This window comes from Ochotona princeps, chromosome 15 (assembly GCF_030435755.1).
Source record: "Ochotona princeps isolate mOchPri1 chromosome 15, mOchPri1.hap1, whole genome shotgun sequence".
NCBI lineage: Eukaryota > Metazoa > Chordata > Mammalia > Lagomorpha > Ochotonidae > Ochotona > Ochotona princeps.
In genome coordinates, this window is record NC_080846.1 from 53,594,269 (window position 1) to 53,615,024 (window position 20,756).

General features: G+C 56.2%; 2 protein-coding genes across 3 annotated transcripts; both read right to left on the reverse strand.

Annotated features, from left to right (window-relative positions):
- Positions 1-8,307: 8,307 nt before the first annotated feature.
- Positions 8,308-13,286, reverse strand: LOC101517618 (cytochrome c oxidase assembly protein COX14). Its single transcript, XM_058673098.1, has 2 exons — positions 13,132-13,286; positions 8,308-8,672 (listed from the first exon to the last, which is right to left on the reverse strand). Exon 2 carries the CDS (start codon positions 8,662-8,664, stop codon positions 8,491-8,493), a length of 174 nt encoding a protein of 57 aa, XP_058529081.1. The 5' UTR covers positions 8,665-8,672; positions 13,132-13,286; the 3' UTR covers positions 8,308-8,490.
- Positions 13,287-14,820: 1,534 nt separating this feature from the next.
- Positions 14,821-20,256, reverse strand: GPD1 (glycerol-3-phosphate dehydrogenase 1). Of its 2 annotated transcripts, XM_004598972.4 has the most exons (9): positions 20,116-20,255; positions 19,497-19,660; positions 18,821-18,998; positions 17,946-18,086; positions 17,405-17,543; positions 17,082-17,194; positions 16,380-16,613; positions 16,098-16,204; positions 14,821-15,384 (listed from the first exon to the last, which is right to left on the reverse strand). In XM_004598972.4, exons 2-9 carry the CDS (start codon positions 19,580-19,582, stop codon positions 15,288-15,290), a joined length of 1,095 nt encoding a protein of 364 aa, XP_004599029.2. In that variant the 5' UTR covers positions 19,583-19,660; positions 20,116-20,255; the 3' UTR covers positions 14,821-15,287. The 2 variants fall into 2 exon arrangements, with proteins under 2 accessions (XP_004599029.2, XP_058529200.1); XM_058673217.1 differs by lacking the exon at positions 17,946-18,086 and having other exon boundaries at positions 20,116-20,256.
- Positions 20,257-20,756: the final 500 nt, after the last annotated feature.

Sequence of the window (20,756 nt, forward strand, 5' to 3'; positions counted from 1 at the left end):
GCAGAGGAAGGAGGGCAGAAAAAATTGGACAACTCTCCCAGCCAAGTGTTGACAGCAAGTATCTGGTGAGTGGAGACTTCAGGGTGGACTGTGTCAGTCAATGGACCTTGGAAGAATTTCCTTATCCTTGAAGCAACAAAATCAACAGCATTTCAGAACTATTGAAACCACTTAGGCAATACCCTTGGAACATGCTCCACATGGGGGGGACCCAGGTACTGTGTGTAGAAGGACACTGTGACCCTAGAAGGTCCATGAGCGCAGGATTACAACTGATGAGATAATATTTGTATGAGAACAACTGAGTGGACTGTGGATGAGAACACTTGGTGGGATATACAAAACAAGAGTTCCAAACCAGGGTATAGAGAAAATTCATGAGTTCCCTTGATAAGCTCAATACCTGCTCCCTCATCCTACATGACCCTCGGTCTATGAAGTCTGATGCCACTAATAAACTTCAGCGTTTGACCGTCAGTCAGAGTCCATGCGTGCAATTATCGGCTCTGTGCACCAAGTCCATCCCTGCAGGACAGTGCCAGACGTGGTTAGGATGCTGGGTGTGGTCTAGTCCCCTTTTCTCCTCCCCCCCCCCGATACAGAAAGAAGAAAAAGAAAACTGAAAACAACTGTCTCATCCTCTTTCCCCTATTCCTCCACCCTTCCCACCTTAACCAGCGGTCCGCATGGGCATGCATCGTTCTCAACTATGTACACACTATCAAACATAAGATTAAAAAACAACAAACCACTGTGTCAACCCTGAGTCCCAGCTGCTCCACTTCTGCTCCAGCTCCCTGCTAAGGCTTCTTGGAGAGCAGCAGCAGACTGGCCCAAGCACGTGAGCACCTGCTGTCTACATGGGAGACCCAGATGGTTGCAGGCTCTTGGCTTTAGCCTAGCCATTTGGGTAGTTAAGCAGCAGATGAAAGGTCTCTGTCTCTCTGTAACTACATCTAAAGAAAGAAGGAAGGAAGGAAGGTGAATGAGAGAGAGAGAGAGGACTCTGGATGGCTAAGCAGAGCTTCAGCGTGGCAGAGGAGTGGTGAGCGGAGGCTGGGAAGCCAGTGGACTTGGCACAGTGGAGATGAGCCATGAGACCTGCAGTGGGCTAGGGCAGTGCAAGGAGGGTTTCGCACATCCGAAGAAGAGGCACCGTCATGTGAGGTTTTCCTTCTTCCTTGTTATTTATTTATTTTTTTTTTATTGGAAAGCCGGAAATACAGAGAGGAGGAGAGACAGAGAGGAAGATCTTCCATCCGATGTTTCACTCCCCAAGTGAGCCGCAACGGGCTGGTTCGCGCCAATCCGATGCCGGGACCAGGAACCACTTCCGGGTCTTCCACGCGGGTGCAGGGTCCCAAAGCTTTGGGCCGTCCTCGACTGCTTTCCCAGGCCACAAGCAGGGAGCTCTTCCTTGTTATTTTGACCGGCAGAGCACCGGAGAGACGGAGACTGCTGGTTGCCTTTCCGAACACCCTCAGTAGCTAGGAGCCGAGAACCTGGAACTCCGTCTGGGTCTCCCACATGGATGGCAGAGGCACGGGTACTTGAGCCATTCTCTGCTGTCTCCCGGAGTAGGAATCTGGCAGGAATCTGGATCGTATGCAGAGGTGGGCCCTATTCCAGACACTCAGAAATATGCTGGTTCCCAGACAGAGCTTAACTCGCTGTGCCACAGAACCTACCCCACTTTAAATAATCTTAAGTATTTATGGGGGACCTCAAGAAAGGCAGATTTACAGAGAGAGAGACACAGAGAGATCTTCTGTCTGCTGGTTCATTCCCCAGATGACCATAAAAGCTGGAGCTAAGCCAATCCGAAGCCTGGAGCCTCTTCCAGGTTGTCCCACATGCGTGCAGGGTCCCAAGGCTTTGGGCTGTCCTCCACTGCTTTCCCAGGCCACAAGCAGGGAGCTGGATGCAAAGTGGAGCAACTGGGACATGAACTGGCACCCATATGGGATCCCAGGGCTTACAAGTGGAAGATTAACCTATTGAGCCACTGCACCAACCCCAAAAGTTTGTTTTTTAAAAAAAGATTTATAGGGCTGGCACCATGGCATAGCAGGTGAAGCTGCCATCTATGCCCCTGGCATTTCATTCGGGTGCTAGTCTCTGTCCTGTCTCCACTTTCAGTCCAGTCCCCAGATAGTGGCCTAGCAAGGCTTGAGCACTTATCATGTGGGAGACCTACAGGAGGCTGCTGGCTCCTGGCTTTGGCCTCATCTGGAAGTGGCTGATGTGGCCTTATGGAGAGTGAACCAGCAGGTGGAAGATTTTGATCTCTGTGTGTCTCTCCTGCACTCTGTGCATCTCCAACTTTCAAACTTAAATAAATAGATTATTTAAAAATGATGATTTATCACTTTGTCCCAGCTGTAGGCAACTGCCCAGGTTGCTATGTATCTAGGTAAGTGTTATCCTCAGGCTGGTGGGCTACAGATTTCCCAGGGAAGGGGGTCTGGGGACATTATTGAAGTGGGAGCAGCTGAGGGCATGTTTGACAGGAGAGGAGTGACTTCTAGTGTTTTCCACAGACCAGGCCACTGCACTCACAGATAGGCAAGGGAGCTGAGATGGAGTGGTACAGAGCAGGAAACCGGGAAGGCATGTCTTGGTCAGGCCAAGGCACACCCACATGGGAGGTCTGAGCTGGCACAAATTATATTACCTGCCATACCCTAGTGCTCACAAAAGATGGAGCTGAAAGACATGCCCGGCTGGTATAGGCTGCAGTGCCCACCCATGAGTGTCCGAGCAGGGTGGGCCATGTCAGGCTTGTCTGTAGTACCCACAGAACACTAGAGAACCAGATCTTAGGCAGATTCTATAAAGGACTTATGAATTTGCCTCTATGGGACTGAAGCACCCACCAGTTTGAGCAGAGCTGTGAGTGGTAATGGGCTGAGCCAGGTTGGACCACCAAACTCATCAGACACTTAGGAGAGCCAGGGGTGGGAGGGGGCCAGGGTGAGCCAGGCTGCAACACCCGTTAGCAGACACAAAGGCCAGAACTGAAGGGAGAACATGCCAGGCAGGGTCATGGCACCTGCCAGGCTGGGAGTGGGCCTGGTAGGGGAACTTGGGGAACTCCTCTGCTAGGCCGCAGCTCTCACTGAGGAGCATAAGAGCTGGGGAAGGGGGGAGATCAAGCCAGGTGTGGCTGCAGCATTTGTCAGCATTTGTGTGGGCTGGATCTGGGGAGAAGGGCAGATTGGACCAGGCCACAGCACCTGTAGACGCACGTGAGAGCCAGGTCAGGGTACAAGCTGCCCCCAGCTGAGCTAGACTGCAATACCTACCAGCAGAAGCCTACCGTGCTAGGCTGGGTTGAAGCACGTGCCAGCATATGCAAGATCCAGGGTTGGGAACTGACCTGGCAGGGTAACTACGGGGATGCCCTTGCTGGGCTGCAGCTCCACTGGTAAGTGGAAGAGCCAGAGCTGGGGGAGGATGAAGCCAGGGTGTTACTGGGATGTAGCACCTGTCGGCATGCGTGTAAGTTGGGACTGAGGGTAGGCTTGGCTGGGTCAGTCCACAGTACACACTGGCATGAGCAAGAGCCAGGACAAAGTGCAGGCCGGGCCAGGTTGGACCACAACACCTTCCAGTTCTCATGAGGGCTAGGAGTGGATTGAGTAGGGCTAGGCTGTTTCACCTGCCAGCAGAGCTAGGACTGGAAGCAGGGGGACTAAAGCAGGTTGCAGCACCTGCTGGCACATGCAGGACTCAGAACTGGGAGCAGACGGGGTAGGAGATCTTTGGGGACTGCCTTGCTAAGCTGCTGCTTCCACTGGTGATCATGAGTCAGGGCTGAAGAGGGAATAGGCTGGTCAATGCACCAGCACCCCTTGGCATCTGTGGGCAGGTTGGGCTGGGCTGAGCTGCAGCACCCATGGGTGTATTTAAGAGCTGGATGGAATGTGGGAAGGGCTGGCGGGGGAACACACACAGGCTGGCACATGCAAAATCTAGGGCTGGGAGCAGGCCTGGTGGGGGTTATTTGTGATCATCCCAATTAGGCCATGGCACTAGCTGGTGAGAGGAGGGGTTGGGGGCAGAACTGACCAAGCAGGTGAACCCATCAGTTGAACCATTGGCTGGCACATGTGACAGACCAAACCTTACCCTGCACTGGCTGGCACATGAAGGAGTAAGCTCTGGGGCCCGGCGCCATGGCCTAGCGGCTAAAGTCCTCACCTCAAACACCCCAAGATCTCATATGGGCGCCGGTTCTAATCCCAGCAGCTCCACTTCCTAACCAGCTCCCTGCCTGTGGCCTGGGAAAGCAGTCGAGGATGGCCCAAAGCCTTGGGACCCTGCACCCGCGTGGGAGACCTGGAGGAAGTTCCTGGCTCCTGGCTTTGGATCAGCACAGCACTGGCCATTGCAGTCACTTGGGGAGTGAATTAGCAGATGGAAGATCTTCCCCTCTTTTTCTCCTCCTCTCTGTATATCTGACTTGGTAATAAAAACAATAAATAAATCTTTAAAAAAAGTCAAGTCTGAGGTCACTCAGGGCGAGGTTTCTTAGGAGACTCCCCAACTAGGGCCTGGTGCAATAGCGTAGTGGTTAATTAAGGTCCTCGTCTTGCACACGCCGGGAACCCATGTGGTTGCTGGTTCTAATCCCGGCAGCCCCGTTTCCCATCCAGCTCCCTGCTTGTGGCCTGGGAAAGCAGTCAAGGACGGCCCAAAGCCTTGGGACCCTGCACCCACATGGGAGTGCCGGAAGCCTGGCTTCGGATTGGCTCAGCTCCGGCATTGTGGTCACTTGGGGAGTGAACCATCAGACGGAGGATCTTCCTCTCTGTCTCTTGTCCTCTATGTATCTGCCTTTCCAATAAAAATAAATAAATCTTTTTATTTATTTTTTTATTCATTAATTACATTGTATTATGTGACACAGTTTCATAGGTACTTGGATTCTCCCCAACCTTCCCCAAACCCTCCCACCATGGTGGATTCCTCCACCTTGTTGCATAACCACAGTTCAAGTTCAGTTGAGATTCCCCCAATGCAAGCATACACCAAACATAGAGTCCAGACTCCCCAACTAGATGGCTGGATCCCAACCCCATACACAGGGAAATAAAAATATATGTGGTACATCCTTAGAATGCGAGTATCATGCCTGGGCCTCCTCAGCTGCGGATGCCTGTGCAGTGTACAGCACGCCTGGATATACACAGGGACATGACGGGCAGCTCATCTAGGCCAGCAGAGGATGCTGAATGCCTTGACAGGGGATGCAAAGTGGAACAGGTTGGACACGCTCCTGGCCAAGCTTTGCAACATCTTCCTGGGCCTGAGGATGGACCTGGTCAGCCAACAGACCCTGAAAGCTTTTCCAAGTAAAACCCTTGAAACATTCTTCCCCACATCGGGTCTCTAAAGCGTCATCAAAGGATCGTCTCCTATTTTTCAGTGTCAATGCAGTTTGACAGCAAGGAGTGGCCCCCTCCCCTTTCCCCTTGGTGGACACAGGAGATAAAACAAAAAAATGAAACATCTGTCCTACCCACCTTCCTCCACATCTCAACCTTCTGCACCCTAACTGGAGACCTACATGGACAAGCATCCCTCTCAACTATGTAAACACTACTTAAAATTTTGCAAATAAAAATTATTTGAAAGGCAGAGTTAGAGAATCTAGCACCTGTTGTTTTACCTCCCAAATGGCTGCACAGACAGGGCTGGGCCAGGCCAAAGCCAGGAGCTTCATCTGGGTCTCTCACATGGGAGCAGGGATCCAAGGACTTGGCACATATTCTGCTGCTTTCCTAGCTAGGCAAGAACTAGACTAGAAGTGGAACAACTAGGACTCAAACTGGCACCCACACTGGATGCCAGGGCTGCAGGTGGCGGCTTAATCTTTTTTGCCACAACACTGGTCCTCTTTTGTCTTTTTATTTTTTATAAAGATACATTTATTTTACTTGAAAGAACTGGAGAGAAGTCTTGCATTGGTTAGTTCACTCACCAAATGGTCCCAATGGCCAGAATTGGGCCAGTCCAATGCCAGAAGCCTACAATTTCTGCTGGGTCTCCCACGTGAGTCCAAAAACTTTGGCCATCCTCCACCGCTTTCCCAGGCCATAAGCATGGAGGCGGGTAAGTGGAGCAGCTGGGACATGAACCAGCACCTGTGTGGGATGCCAGTGCCACAGAGGCCTAGCTTGCTGCACCACCCCGCTGGCCCCTCCTTTCTCCTTTTTAATGTTTCCTTATTTTTATCTGTTTAAAAGGTGGTATAATACAGGAGACAGAGAGAGAAAGAGCTTTCGTTTACTGACTTGCTCTTCAAACGCCCCACCAGCCAGGGCTGGGCCAGGCTCAAGCCAGAAGCTCCAAACTTGATCTAGGGCTCTTGTGGCTGCAGGAGCCCAAGCACAAGGCTTGAGCTGCCTCCCTGATGCTTTCTCAGGAAGCTGGACCGGAAACCAACAAGTTTATACACTGAGGTGAGTCAGAGAGAAACTGAAGGAAGCAGGTGTCGAGCTAATGGCGATCAAGCTGAAGGCAGGGCCGGCGGGTGCTGGTGCTGTTCAGGGCATCAACTATGGACAAAGGCTGGGCTAGGAAACAGCGGGTGCAGAAGGGGCTGACCTACCAAGAGGAGATGCTGGGAATAAAGTGTAGTCCCAGAGTGCAAATGGGAATGTAGTCAAGTTCATCAAAAAGGACCCACTTTGTGGAGTACATCAGGCGTTCCTGGAAAATGGCATTAAATGAGCTGGAGGCAGGTGCTTGCCTAGTAGGCATGCCATGGGTTAACAGTCCCGGGCTCAGGGTCTGCACTGTCATCCAATGCGGAGTACAGCCTGCTCCGGCCTGATTCCAGCATCCCGCCAGCGTGTGTGTACCCCAGGAGGCAGCAATGATGGGTCACTTGCCACCCAAGCGAGAGATCCAGGCTGATCTCGTTTCTGGCTTTGGTGTCAGCTGGGGGTGCTGTTGTACATGGAAAAGTGAAGCAGCAGACAGACCGAAGCTCTGCTTTATAGGAAAAAAACCTGCAGTTCCATGTATTTGTGTACAAGCTCTTGGAAGTCTCCTTGTACTTCTTCATTACAATATTATCACTTTGTATTATTGGATAGCGGTCACTTATTGGGAGGTAGCAGCGGGTGTCCAGGAGAACGGTGACCCTAGCCCACAGGAAGAAAGGAGCCGCAGCAGTCCCCTTAGTTGGCACACCAGGTGGGAGGAGACGCTCTAGCAAAGTTGGCTTTCCTACTCGTGGGGTGTTTTTGAGTGGGGCTGGGGGGTCAGAGCGGTGAGCACACGCCAGCACCGCAGAGGACAGGTACCCAGGGGAGCTGGTATTGTGATTCCCAACAATCACCAACTGAAAAGCTGCAGAACCCAGACTGGAATGGGGCAAGAACGTCTATTTATAGTGAAGTTTGTTTTCTGTTTTGAAGATTTATTTTGGAAGAGTTATAGATCTTCCAGTCACAGGTTCTCTCGCTAGGTGGCTGCAACAGCCAGCCCTGGGCCAGACGGAAGCAGCCAGGAGCCCTGCTGCCTGAAGTTCAAACACGTGGGCCATTTTCTGCCGCTCTTGCCAGGCACCAGCAGGGAGGCGGACTGGATGTGAACCGGCACCCGTGTGGGATGCTGGGCTCAGAGGTGGCGGTCTAACAGCGGCCCCTGCAGCTTGGTATTACTGAAACACTGTTGTCTACTTCACCTATCTGCAGTAAGACTCACAGGCCGACCCCCTGTACAGGAGCAGAGAGAAATGCATGCTAACACCTCCAGGGGGTTTAAGGAGGTGAACTTGTGTGCCACACACTACCCCGCAGCCCTCCCTTTGGGGAACCACACGCCCTCCACTTTGCTCAGTTCCACCAGGGCTGTCAAATGAAGGCCTCTGTGCCCCTGTGACACATCACTGCCTCAAGGGCTTTGCAGCTCTTAGGACACTCCTATCAGCACTAGGCGGTCTTCCTGTGACACTCCTCCTCCTCCAACTGTACTCCCACCCCAAGGTCATCTAGAAACGCAGTCAGCACTCCATTTCTGCGATGACACATCCCGGCGTGGAGCTGCCCACATGCCACAGAAGAGCACCAGTGCCAGCCCAGTTCAGCTCCCTCCTAACGTGTCTGGCGAGGCAGCACAGGATGGCCCAAGGATTCAGGCCCCTGCAACCACATGAGACTCCGCGATGGAGTCCAGGCTCCTGGTTTTAGTTCCACTCTCAGCAGCTGTGGACATTCGAGGAGTGAACCAACAGGGAAGAGCTCTGTTACTCAAACAAATAAATACATCTTCAAAGAAACATACTAAGATATTACCATGACTAAATATTTAATGTCTGCACACGTACTGAACCCTTACAGTCTCTACAATCCATGTGAAACCGGCACAAACTGACAGGCCCCAAGACACCATTGGTCTTCCTGCCATCCGGGCCGTGGTTCTCCGGGTCTTCCACAGCACACCTGGGCTCCCTGCTCGCGGCGGGGGGCCCCAGTTCTACAGGGCTCCCGAGGGCTTCTGCTCCTCTGCGGCCTGGCGCCGCAGGCTGCGCAGCTGGAAATAGCGGTAGGCCCGGACACTGCACAGGTAGCCCCCGTAGGCGGTGAGGAGCATCATGGAGGCAGAGAAGGTCTTGTAGCCAATGTCAGCTAGCTGTTTGGCAGTCGGCATGTCTGTCCCTGTAAAGAGACTGGCATCAGAATGGAGGAGAAGGGCCGGGCGCAGTGCCCTAGCGGCTAAAATCCTTGCCTTGAACGTGCCGGGATCCCATATGGTAGCCGGTTCTAATCCCGGCAGCTCCACTTCCCATCCAGCTCCCTGCTTGTGGCCTGGGAAAGCAGTTGAGGATGGCCCAAAGCCTTGGGATCCTGCATCCACGTGGGAGACTCAGAAGAGCTCCTGGCTCCCAGCTTCGGATCAGTGCAATACCGGCTGCTGCGGCTCACTTGGGGAGTGAACCATCAGACGGAAGATCTTCCTCTCTGTCTCTCCTCTCTGTATATCTGACTTTGTAATAAAAATAAATGCTTAAAAAAAAAAAAGAATGGAGAAGCCCACCCCTGCACTATCAGTCTGCACAAAGTGGCCCCCACCTGTAGGCAGAGCCTTAGAAGGCCCCCAGGAGCAAATTCTGTCAAGTTAAACTGCAGAACCACCTGGAGTGTGCAAGATCCAGGAGTAGGAAGGGGCCCAGTAGAGAAACAGTGGGTATCTCCCTCTTGGGCTGCCACTCCCACTGGTGAGCTTCGGAACCAGGACTGGGGCAGGCATGGCTAGAGAGTGGTACCCGCCAGCATGTGTGTGGGCTGGACGGTGGGGCTGGTGAGGCTGAACTAGCTTCCATGCCCATTGACATGTATGAGAGCCGAACGGGATGTGGGACAGACTGGACCAGGGCAGGGGTCAGGCCTGGTGGGAGTTATTGTGGGTCACTCCTACTAGGCTGCAGCTCCCACTGGTGTATATGAAGGCTGAGTGTGAAGTGGGCAGGATTGGGCCGAGCTGCAACATCCATTAGTTTGCATAGAGGACAGGGCTGGAGACAGAACTGATCCAGCAATTGCAATTACCAGTGTGCGTGTAAGCAGATTGGGGCGACAGACAGTGCCGGACCCTGTATTGGCATGCACACACAAGAATCTGGTCTGGGATCACCTCAGATGAAGATTCTTTGGGGATCCCCGCAAGTGAATTGCTGGACTCAGAACTCCAACCATGGAGAGAATTGCAGGTTCCAGGGTCTGACTGTGTGTGTGGATGTGTCAGAGCTGGGCCTCCTCAGAGGCTCAGATGGAGCAGTGGACGGCATATCCAGGTGCACATGGAGGATACGGCAGTACACCAGAGCCTGTAGAGGACACCTGGTACCACAACAGAGGACAGAGGACAGAACAGATGAATCAACTACCCAGCCAAATGTTGGCAGCGAAAATATGGGAAAACGGAGACTCGAAGGTGGACTATGTCAGCCAGTGGATTCTGAAGAGATTTCATCGTGCTCGGAGTGGCGAGATTGGCAGTAATTCGGAACTGCTGTACTATCGAAACCTCTTGAGCAGGACCCTCAGCGCATGCCCCACACTGGGGACCCTGGGGTGCTGTCAGGTGGCTGTCCTCCATCCCAGGGTGCAGAGGCGTTTGGGAGGCTGGGTGTGGCTTCTCTCCTTGTCTCCCCCGTTTCCCCAGATACAGGAAGGAAGAAAAGAATGTGGAAATGGTGACCTCACCCACCTTCCTGTAGCCCCTGACCCTTAAGCCCCTAATCAACTATGTAGAAGAAGTACCACCTTCCCACAGATGGAGAAGCGTGCTGGAATCAGGTACATCTGCAGGCTAGCCGGCAGTCGCGTGGCCAGCAGGTCTGTGGAGGCGAGGACCACCTAGCCACCTCGGAGGTGAACCAGCGAACGGAAGAATCTGTCTGCCTCACCTCCTTGTTCTGTAACTCTACCTTTCAAATAAATAACAAGTAAATGCTTTTTTCAAGTAAGTTCAGGAAGAATAATACGTTCCTGGGCTCCTCTCTGCTGAGGAAACTGAAATCTAAAATCTGACTGAAGTTAATGGGACTGGTATCTTAGAAAAGGAAAATCTGGGGCCCAGAGTAGTAGCCTAGTGGCTAAAATCCTTGCCTAGCATGCACCAGGATCCATCATATGGGTGCCAGTTCACACCCCGACTGATCCACTTCCCATCCAGCTCCCTGCCTGTGGCCTGGGAAAGTAGTGCAGGATGGTCCAAAGCCTTGGGACCCTACACTCATGTGGGAGACCCGAAGAAGTTCCTAGCTCCTGGCTTTAGATTGGCTCAGCTCCAGCTGCTGAGGTCACTTGGGGAGTGAATCATTGAACAGAAGCTTTTTCTGTCTCTCCCCCTCTCTGTATATCTGAGTTCCCAATAAAAGTAAATAAAGCATTAAAAAAAATGGGGCCCAGTGTGGTAGCCTAGTGGCTAAGGTCCTTGCCTTGAATACACCAGGGTCCCATTTGGATGCTGGTTCTAATCCCGGATGCTCTGCTTCCCAACCAGCTCCCTGCTTGTGTTCTGGGACAGCAGTCGATCACGGCCCAAAGCCTTGGGACCCTGCATCTGCGTGGGAGACCCAGAGGCGGCTCCTGGCTCCTGACTCCAGATTGGCTCAGCTCTGGGCATTGCGGCCACTTGGGGAGTGGATCAATGGATGGAATCTCTCGTCCTCTCTGTGTATCTGACTTTGCAATAAAAAACAAATCTAAAAAAAAAAAAAGATGAAAAATTTGGAAGTAGCTCAGAATTAAGCGGTTGAGGGGGTGGCAGGTGGGGAGATCTGCTTTGAGAGAGCCCCCAGGGCAGAAGGCTGCCAGTCCAGGCCAGGAACCTGCGGGGCAGATGCCAAGCTGAGCTCAGGCAGGCTTCTCTGAATATTCCCAGGGAAAGTGACATCAGAATTGGGTCAGACTAGAAGCAGGCCCAAGGACACAGGTGAGAACAGCTGTAGTCAGGCGATGTGTGCTATGAAATGACTCCATGCTGTGTGGCACAATGAGGAGAGCTGACATTATGGAGCCGATGGAGACTTCTGGCCTCCCTGCACCCATCCTTTCCCCTCTCATCCTCCTTGCCCTGGCCTTCTTCCTGTGAGGGGCTGCAAGCAGTCACCAGGCAGCCGAGACACGGGACAGCGCAGCAGCTAGCAGGTGGAGTTCTGGTACCAAGATTCTCACTGCCTTCTCTGGCCTGATCCATCCAGAGGCTTCCATTTCAAATTACTGAAAAATTCTTCACAACCCTGAACCAAGGCAGGTGCGCAGATCATTGTGGAAGCAGAACAGGATTAATCAACTGGACGGAGTAAGAATGGGCAAAAACTGAGGCGGGCATGTGACCCAGCAAGTAAGATGCCTGTGTCCCCTCGCAGGGTTAGGGCTCCCGCCTCCCTCGCAGTGCACCTGACCGAGCTGCCCCCATTCCCGGCCGTAGCTGGGCACAGGGCACTGATCCGGAGACAGTAGCATACTCTCCCACTCTGACTGAAGTAACAGGCAAAGCTGAAAATCACCTGCGCGTTAGGAAACGCTGTGGCCGGGGACAGTGCTGAACGGAAGCGGCCACCTGTGTGGGGCGGGGTGACGGCAGGGCCGGTGAGGCTCAGGAGGCTCAGTACAACACTGACCTGAGGCACACCTGCACGGGTGCTCGGCGGCAGATGGAAAAAGTGCCTTCCACACGCAGGACAAGAGCAGAGAGAGGCCGAGGGAGCAGCAGCTTGAACAATCAGGCAGGACGTTCCAGAAACACCTGCAGGGGGGACTGGCAGCTTTTCATTTAGTTAGAATACCCCCTTTCCTGGTTGAAAAATCACTGCTGGGTCTAGTTCCTGCTCTCGCTATCTTTGCAAGCCAGAGCAGAGGTTGGACCCACTCCTGTGCAGCGTCACCCAGCCTGGTCAGTGGGAAGGGACAGGCGCTCCTGAGCCCAGGGAGATCCAGAGCACCCAGCCAGGGCGCCTCCCAGGCCGCGTGTCCAGCACTTCCCCAGCCATGTCCCTGTAGGAGAAAGCTCTCAGCTCCCCCACTGGGCCATGTGCGGGGTCAGGGGACGAGAGCAACAGGCGAGCAAGACCAAGAGGGTGCAGATTTCGTCTTGCTCACCCACAGCCAGGACCTGAGTGTGTTTTCACGGAGTTAGGAGGCGGTGGCTACAAACAGAGGCCAGAACAAGCCACAGGCCGAAACGGAGGACAGCCCAGGAAAAGACGGAATCAGAACCCAGGTGGGAAAAGCAACTCGTGAGGTCAGCACAGGACTGGCCACACCTGGACACTCCCGTTTTCTCAACACAGCACACTGCCCGGGCCGTGTCACGACCCGACAGACCTGGACCGCACCGCAAGCTGTCAGGGAAACAGGTGCATGGAAGAATCCTGACGGAGACCGGGAAGCGGTCCGCTCGCCCGCAAAACCAACTCGGACCCGTTCCCAGCCCGCGTTCTGCACCAACACAGGCCGGAGCCCAGAGACATGACGAGGACGGGGTCCCCCGGCCAAGAGGAGGCGCCGGCTGCGTGACCCGGCGGACAGCACCGGGAGGACGGCAGCGGGGAGCCCGCGCGCGGCCGGGGAGGACACGGGGACCCCTGCGGACCTCCCGGCGGCGTACCTGCAAGAGGCGACCTTCTCGCGCGCAGCCCGCGTCCCGCCGCCCCGGAACCGGACAGAGGAGAAGGCAGCCCTCGGCCAACCCGGAACGCCGACCCGCCCACCTGCCGAGGCGGACGCTCGGAGCCCACGCCCCGCACAGCTCATCTCCGCCCGCTGAGGCGGGAGCCCGCGGCCCCGCCAATGAGCTCCCGACTCCCGGGCCGGGCTTCCTCTCCAAGCGGCCCGTGGGGCTCTGGGAGTTGTGGTTCCGCGGCCACGAGGGCGGCTGGAGCGACGAAAACGGTCCAGCCAACCCGCAGCCCACGGGTTGGTGACGTCTCCGATCGCTAGGTAGATTCTCGGGTTCTGGAGCCCGGAGTGCGCGCCCCTTGCAGCGGCCTTTTCCCGGGTGGGCAGCGCCCAGGTAGGGACCCGGCTGCCACCAAGTGAGCGTGAGAGGTGGATCAACAACGTTTCTGTCCGCTCGAAGGCCCTAAAAAACGTGCCCCTGGAAAGGCTGGGCACCCGCTTGGGGTACAGCTCGGCCCCGCCGCTGCCGAGGGCCAGGATTTCCCACGGTGGGACTGAGAGCATCCATGCAGTGCTATCCGCGGTGCACACACTGTGCCACCTGTGAGAAGCTGCATGTCCCTGTTCGCCACCCACCCCCTCCACTGACCCCGGCAGTCGAGTTTCTGGAAAAAACGTTATGCTTTATTGGGCAGACAAACCTGATGGGACGGCGTTGTATTCAGTTAACTGTGCAGTGAACCAAATAGTCAGGTATATTTGAAGCTGCTACCAGGCCCCCACGCCAACGCTATGGGAGACAGCTCTGGATTCCCCTGGGCCGGCCTGGGGTGACTCCCCCTTCTGGTATGCCCCGTCTCCTGACCCCACAGCTTTGCCCTGTGGTGAATTCCCAAGGGCAAGGTTAACCTAGAGCTGGACAGAGCCACTGGGTGCCAGGTGCTGCCACCCTGGAAGCTGAGACCCTGCTGGACAGTGCCCGCGCCTCTACCAGGCAGGCACTATTTATAGCCAGGGGCCTAGGCTGCTGACCTGTGACATTACCCCACTGCCACCCCCACCTGGGGCAGGGCCAGGAGCAAGCCTGATTCTTTCCCTCCAGACACTCTGCAAGGATATTCTTCCTCCATCAGCTAAGGGGCTAAGGTGGTGCTGGGCAACGCAGAGGTGGCCTTGGAGCATCAGAGGCCACGCACAGGGGAGCCTACCCACCCTGCCTGCCTCTGGCTCAGCCTTTGGATTCATCCCTCTGGGCCCCAAGGTGCTGCCCAGCTGCTGTGGGGCAGCTGAGAGAGGCGGTCAGCGGCTACCCCTGGGGAAACAGGAGGGGCCAGCTGAGCCAGAGCTCCCAGGAGGGAGGGAGGCAGGGCTCGTCCAAAGGTCACCAGGCTAGTGATCTGATCCTGCTATGAAAAGGTGCAGCTAGGTCAGCAGATTGCGTTCTGCTCACCAAAGACCGAGCTGGGGGAGGGGGAGGGGAGGCTTGGAAAGGTCACGTGGGGCAGTGAGCGGCTGGCAAAGAACCAGGGACCAGGAAGTGTCCCCAGGGAGAATGGCAAGGCCCCAGGGCCAGTGCCAGCGTGGCAGTGCACAGAGTGCCAGGATGGCCTGGGGAGGGGAGACGCCAGAGGTTTCTGAGGGCACAGATGTTGGCTGGAGCCACCAGAGGCTGTGGGGGTGTTGTTTGAGATCTTTGTATTTTGTTAACAAACAATAAGATCCATTGATACTGTGTGGGCCTCGCAGAAAGGCCAGCCAAGGGGTCTCGGGGGCCTATGGCAGCTGCCTGCCCCAGCCCCACCCTTGACTCATCTCTCTGATGGATGAGTCACCTTTGGCCACTTGACTGGGCTTACGGGGTGGGATTCCTGGTCTTCACGAGGCAGCAACTGGTGGTCCTTCGCCACACACACCGCTAAAGCAGGGACAGAGAGAAAGGCACCTTCTGGACAGGGGCAGGGTGACCCCGTTTCTGGCAAGATGTGGTGGCAGCAAGAGGCCACAGGTTGTCCCCAGGCTCCTGTCATCCGGGTGAGGGGCCTGGGAGACCCTGCTCCCTGAGGAATCCACAAGGTCCTATGACCCAGGAGCTGACCATCCGTCCGAGTAAAGCAGCTAGCCACCTGGTCTCCACGCCGGCCTGGCTCACATGTGTTCCGGGTGATTCTGCAGGCAGCGGATGAATTCTCCCACCGGCTCGCCCTCGTAGCATACCTTGTACACAGCTGTGAATAGGGGGAACCTAGAGTAGGCAGGAAAGGTCCCGCTTAGCTCCCTTGTCCAGGCGCTGCTCTGCCCCCGCCTCTGCCTTGCCCTCCCACCTGGCAGCGAGGACGCAGGCCCTCAATTCCCACCTGTGCAGCATCTGAACTCCCCAGCCCTGGCTTTCAGGGTCAGGCTGTGAACAGTCCTGCTCCTGTCCTACTGAACTTGCCTGCAGGATTCCTGGGCTTCAAGGTTTTCTGGTTTTTGATTTTTGTTTTCCAGTTGGGCCGCCCTCTTAGCCTAAGCTTAGTGCCATCAACTATAAAACGGGGCCAATAAGACAGGGGAGGGAAGACTACTGCCTGTGAGGCTCCAACCGTGTATTATAGGAGGACTGCCTGCTGCCTTTACCAAGAGGCTGGACCCTGAGCAGCCACGTCCAGTGCTCTCTGTGTCCACAATTCTCCCCAAGCTTCATTCTCGGCCTAGGAACACCCCTCTGAGAGCAGAGCGCATCCTTCCCAGCACCTATGACTGGCCTGGCCCTGGGCAGTCCCCGGGGTTTCTCTGACCTGCCCCTGAACTGTAGCTCCCAGAGCAGAGGATGAGAAGGGGAGGGGAGAGGCTCCTCAGAGGGGCCCAGCAAGGTAGAGTCAAGTGCACCAGACCAGAAGGAGTTCCAAAGGCCAGAGCTGGCGGGGTCACACTTCCCCAACAGCATGTGGGCTGGGGAGGGTGAGGGGCACTCACTTGTCCACCAAGCCCTTGTGCTGGAGGATGCTGTGCAGCTCCCGGGCTGTCTGGGGCCCCTGCAGCTTCTGCCCATTCAGCATCTCTTTCTCCAGCTGCTCAATGGACTGGAAGAGAATGGAATGAGTAAGTGGGAGGGGAAGAGGTGCAAGCTGGGGGCTCAGCTGGGGTATGGGGACTGCTCACCACAGCCTCACTCCTTGTGCTCCAGAGACAACGCTGAGTGCCCCTGCCTGAATCTCCACAGGGCCATCCCATCTTCTCCCTTCACCTCACGCCTACCTTCCCAGTGCGGGCAAAGGCCTCGGCCACTTTGCGGTTCCGTCCCCCGTAGCAGGTGGTGATGAGGTCGGCAACGCCACAGCTCTCCAGGAAGGTGGCAGAGGACACGGAGCCACTGCAGAAGAGCTTGGCAAAAGCGATCATCTCCATGAGCCCCAGCCGGATCACCGCCGCCTTGGTGTTGTCGCCAAAGCCCAGCCCATCGCAGAATCCGGCCCCAACAGCCACTATATTCTTTGGGGAGTGGGGGATATGCGTGAGAAAGGTGATGTGAGCAAGGCACTCACTGCTCACATCACAAGATGGTTTTATTCACCCCATCCTCCCACCACTACACCTGCATTCCTAAGCCCTGCCCCTGAGTCCCCCGGAGTCCTTAAAGCCACAGCTGACCTTCCCACTCAGGCCTATTGTTGTCCACAAGTGTGGGAATGCAGAGTTCTGGCCGGGTGTCTTACGTGTCTCACCTCCCCTTAGCCTGGGCAGCTCCTTCCCCACCGGGCCACCCTGTGCAGCCAGAGATGGGTGTGTCTCAGGGGTGCTCTGGGTGAAAGGAAGGAGGGTCTAGTGGCTACTGGTCTCAGTGGCCCTAGCCTTGCAGTTCTTGGTGGGGAAACAGCCCAAGTCTAGAGCAAAGGAATCTTTGGGGAGCCCCCTCTGGCCCCTCTCCCCACCCCAGGGCTGCCCCTGGGCCCCTCTCACCTTTAAGGCCCCACAAATCTCTACCGTGTCCACCTCTTGGACCACTGTGATGCGGAAATTGGGCGTCTGCATCAGCTCTTTTAGGAGCTGTCCCTGAGCCAGGTCCTTGCAGCCTAAGGTAGGCAGAAGGCCGCATTGGAGGGGGGCCTCTGGCCAGATCCTCCCACATCAGCCCCCTGCAGGACCTGCAGCCCATCCACTAATTGAGCCCTGCTCAACACTTACACTTGGGTTCTCTCTGTCCTCCCTCAGCGGAAGGACACAGCCGAGTGGGGCTGGAGGGAAGGGGGAAGTGAGCTGAGCTATGCGGCAGGTGAGCTCACCAATGGTGGTCTCGCAGAACTTCTCATCAGCGACCTCATTGGCGATGTTGGCACCCATCAGCACGCTCATGGGGATGCCCAGGCGTTCCCCAATCACTTCTGAGATGAGCTTCAGTCCTTTGGGGCCCTCATCCACGCCCTGGGCATAGGATAGAACTTTAGCCAGTGCCCTTTATGCCCAACTCAGGGCTTGCCATCACAAATCCTGTCCCTCCCTACACCACTGTCCACCAGTATCCTTTCACATGGCTGCCCCATCCTCCCAGCTGTGAGTTGGGAGGCAGCAGTGCTCCTTACCCCCATCCAGTTGAACTAAGCCCCCAGGTCCCCCCTCCACGGTCCCTCCACCTGTGCCCCATCCTCCCACCATGCCTCCAGAACTCCTGAAACCAGTCCTGCCTTCACTTCCCAACCACCAAGTCCCCCACTTTCCTGCACCTCCTCAAAGTCCAGCCCTCCTTTTCCAGGGGACCCCTGGCTGCCTCCCACCAGCCACCCTGAACTACAGTCTCCCCGAGCCACGCAGAGGTGTCCCTGGCACCTTGATCAGAGAAATCCCAATGGTGTTGGCCTTCAGGTGACCTCTGAGCTGATCACAGATCTTGCCGATAAACTGATGGGGCACCACAAAGATCAGGATGTCGGCGTCTGCTGCCGCCTGGACCACATCTGGGACAGCCACCTGTGGAGTGACCATGTACTCAGGGGTCTGGGAAGGCCCCTAGGGACCCAAATAAGGACAGCTAAGAGCACAAAAACAAGGCTGGTGGGGAAGGAGAATGGTTTACGACTGAATCTGGAAGGATTGGACATGTTGTCCCCTACCCCTAGCCGTACCTCCGTTACAGCTGTCCTGGGCTCCCAGAGGACTCCTGGTGGCATCCTCCCAGCACCCTCCCAGCCCTTGGCTGTGGGTCAGTGAGGAAGGCCAAAGGCAGCCTGGGCTGGGCAGGAGGAAGAAGCCAAGTAGGATTTCATCATGCTCCTTAGGGCCCCTCTAGGCATGGGAGCCCCAGGCTTCCCACTCTTCCCTGCTCCCCCTTTTGCAGGATTTGACCAAAGACCACAAGTCCAAGGATCACTTTCCAATCCCTTTAACAACCCAGTGAATGAGTAACAGGATATAAGCCCGGGGCAGGGACCCCAAGTCTGAGAGTCTGAGAGCTAGCTTCTGGTTGCCACGGAGACTGACCCTTGTTCTGTTTCGGGGACAGGCACATTCAGGCTCCCTGTGTCTCAGATGGTGCCCAGATCAGCCATCCAGGGGCCACGCGTGAGGGTCGTGCCAGAGCACCCCTCTCTCCCGCCAGTGCAGCTGGCACCGGGTGGGTTCCTGGGCTGAAGCGCCCGATGAGCAGGGTCTCCCTCCAACCCTCAGCCCTCTCAGCTCTCTTCCTCACAGGCAGTGGGGCTTACCACGTTTGGAGGCAGCTTGTGCCCAGGCAGGTACTTGACATTTTCATGCTGTGTGTTGATGATTTCGGTCAGCTTTTTGCCCCCGATATCTTCCTCAAACACCCACATGGTCACCCGTGGGTCAAAGTGTGCCAGCTGGGCTGCATTGCAACCCACGATCTTGGCAATGGCTGAGCCCCTGGCAGGAGGAGCACAGCACAGTGGAGGAGTGGTGGTGGTGGCAGTGGGCCGGAGGAAGGCAGCAGTGGGGGTTGAGGCACCGCAGCCCAGTTCCTTCCCGCCTTCCTTGGCACCCCCACTCCCACAGCAATTATGTCCCCAATGACTTGCCAGTGGAAAGGGTTTCCAGTCTACCTCACACTGCTCTGCAGAAGGGGACCAGCCTTCTCATCTCCCATCCCCCAAGCCCGAGCAGCTCTTGAGGGAGGCAGCGCTCTGGAACCCCCTTCCTGTGGTAAACAGGTGCAGCTGCCCAGCCAATGGCCAACGGGGCCAGGACAGGCCTGTCCCAGGCATGCTGGTATGAAGATGGATCATAGCAGGGCTCGACCAGGTACCTGAGAGCATATCCTAGCCCCCTCTCTGCCTCCTGCCCGCCAGCCTGCCCCCTGGGCCCCCTGGGTCCCCTGGGCCTTGGCGGAAGCCACCCTCACCCTGTCCCCTGACAGCCGCTCACCAATTGCCGGAGCCTACAATGCAGACTTTCTTGCCAGCCATGGTGCCGCTTCTCTGCCCGAGCCAGCTGGGTGCTGGCTGCAGCATTTAACCCCGCCACACGTGGGTGCAGCCAAGCCCCGCCCTCAGGATGGGTGGGGAGGCTGGCGCCCAGGGAGTGAGAGCCTGGCCAAGCCAGGGAAAGGGGAGAAAAGGGTAGAGACAGGTGGAGGACGGTTACCCTCTGGGTGCCAGCTGACGATACTTCCTCTCTGGGTTCCAGTGGGTTTCCCACCCCCCAACACCTCCACCGGGCCTTTCCAGTCTGCCAAGTAGTCCAGATAAGAAGCAAGTGACTGCCCCCCTCCTCCTCACAGTCTCCAGCCCTGAAGAAAACTGTATTTAGGTCCAGCAGCAGATATGGGAGACTTCTTTCCAGGGGTGCAGACTCCTCATGCCCTGTACACACACCACGGCCCCTAGTGGGACCCCCAGAAGCTGCTTTGGCTTTCCCCTCCAGCAGCCAGATGTGAGCCCCCTGCAGGGCCACCTGAGAGGGAAGGGCCTACTATGGAGACAGCCCAGACTTCAGGAGCCACAGAGAAGGCCATCTTGGTCACCCACAATAACTGGGGACTCACCTAGGGGCCTCTCCTCCCACTATCTTCTAGGAAGGGAGGTAGAGGAGGGTCAGAGTTAACAGGGGGCCCTTCCAAAGCCAACGGCCCACTGTTCTCTCTTGGCAGACCCAGGGCTGCAGAAGGATGGGCCAACAGCCAGAGCAAGGCTTGCAGGCTTCCTCAGGCTAGCAGCTACTGAGAGGCGGGTCGGGGGGCAGGCTGTGTGCGTGCGTTCAAGGTTCAGGCTTCTCCACTGCCATAGCCACAGGCGTGACAAAGGGGAGCAACAGCTGACCTGGAGTGAAGTAAGACTCCCAGCACTCCCGCTGTCTGTGCTCCTTGGCCTAGAGGGCAGACGCCACATTCACATGTGCTGGCCTCCCAGATTGGCCATCGGCTCAGTGGGCGTTGCCACCCCCCAAGATGGCCAGTGGCCGCCTACAGTGATAACTGGGTTAGAGGGGAATTGGTGTGTAACCACTGGATGAGGGTGTGTGGGCAGAGTTCAGGCGGGGAAGTAACGGTTTCCTGAGCCCCAGGGACTGCTGGGGAGCAGCCCACCCGTCTGCTGTCTACCAGGGGAACACACACAAAGGTGATGGTGGTGGTTTTCCTGAGGCTGTCCTATGCCTAGCTCACAGCCAGTCCCCACAGACTGCTCC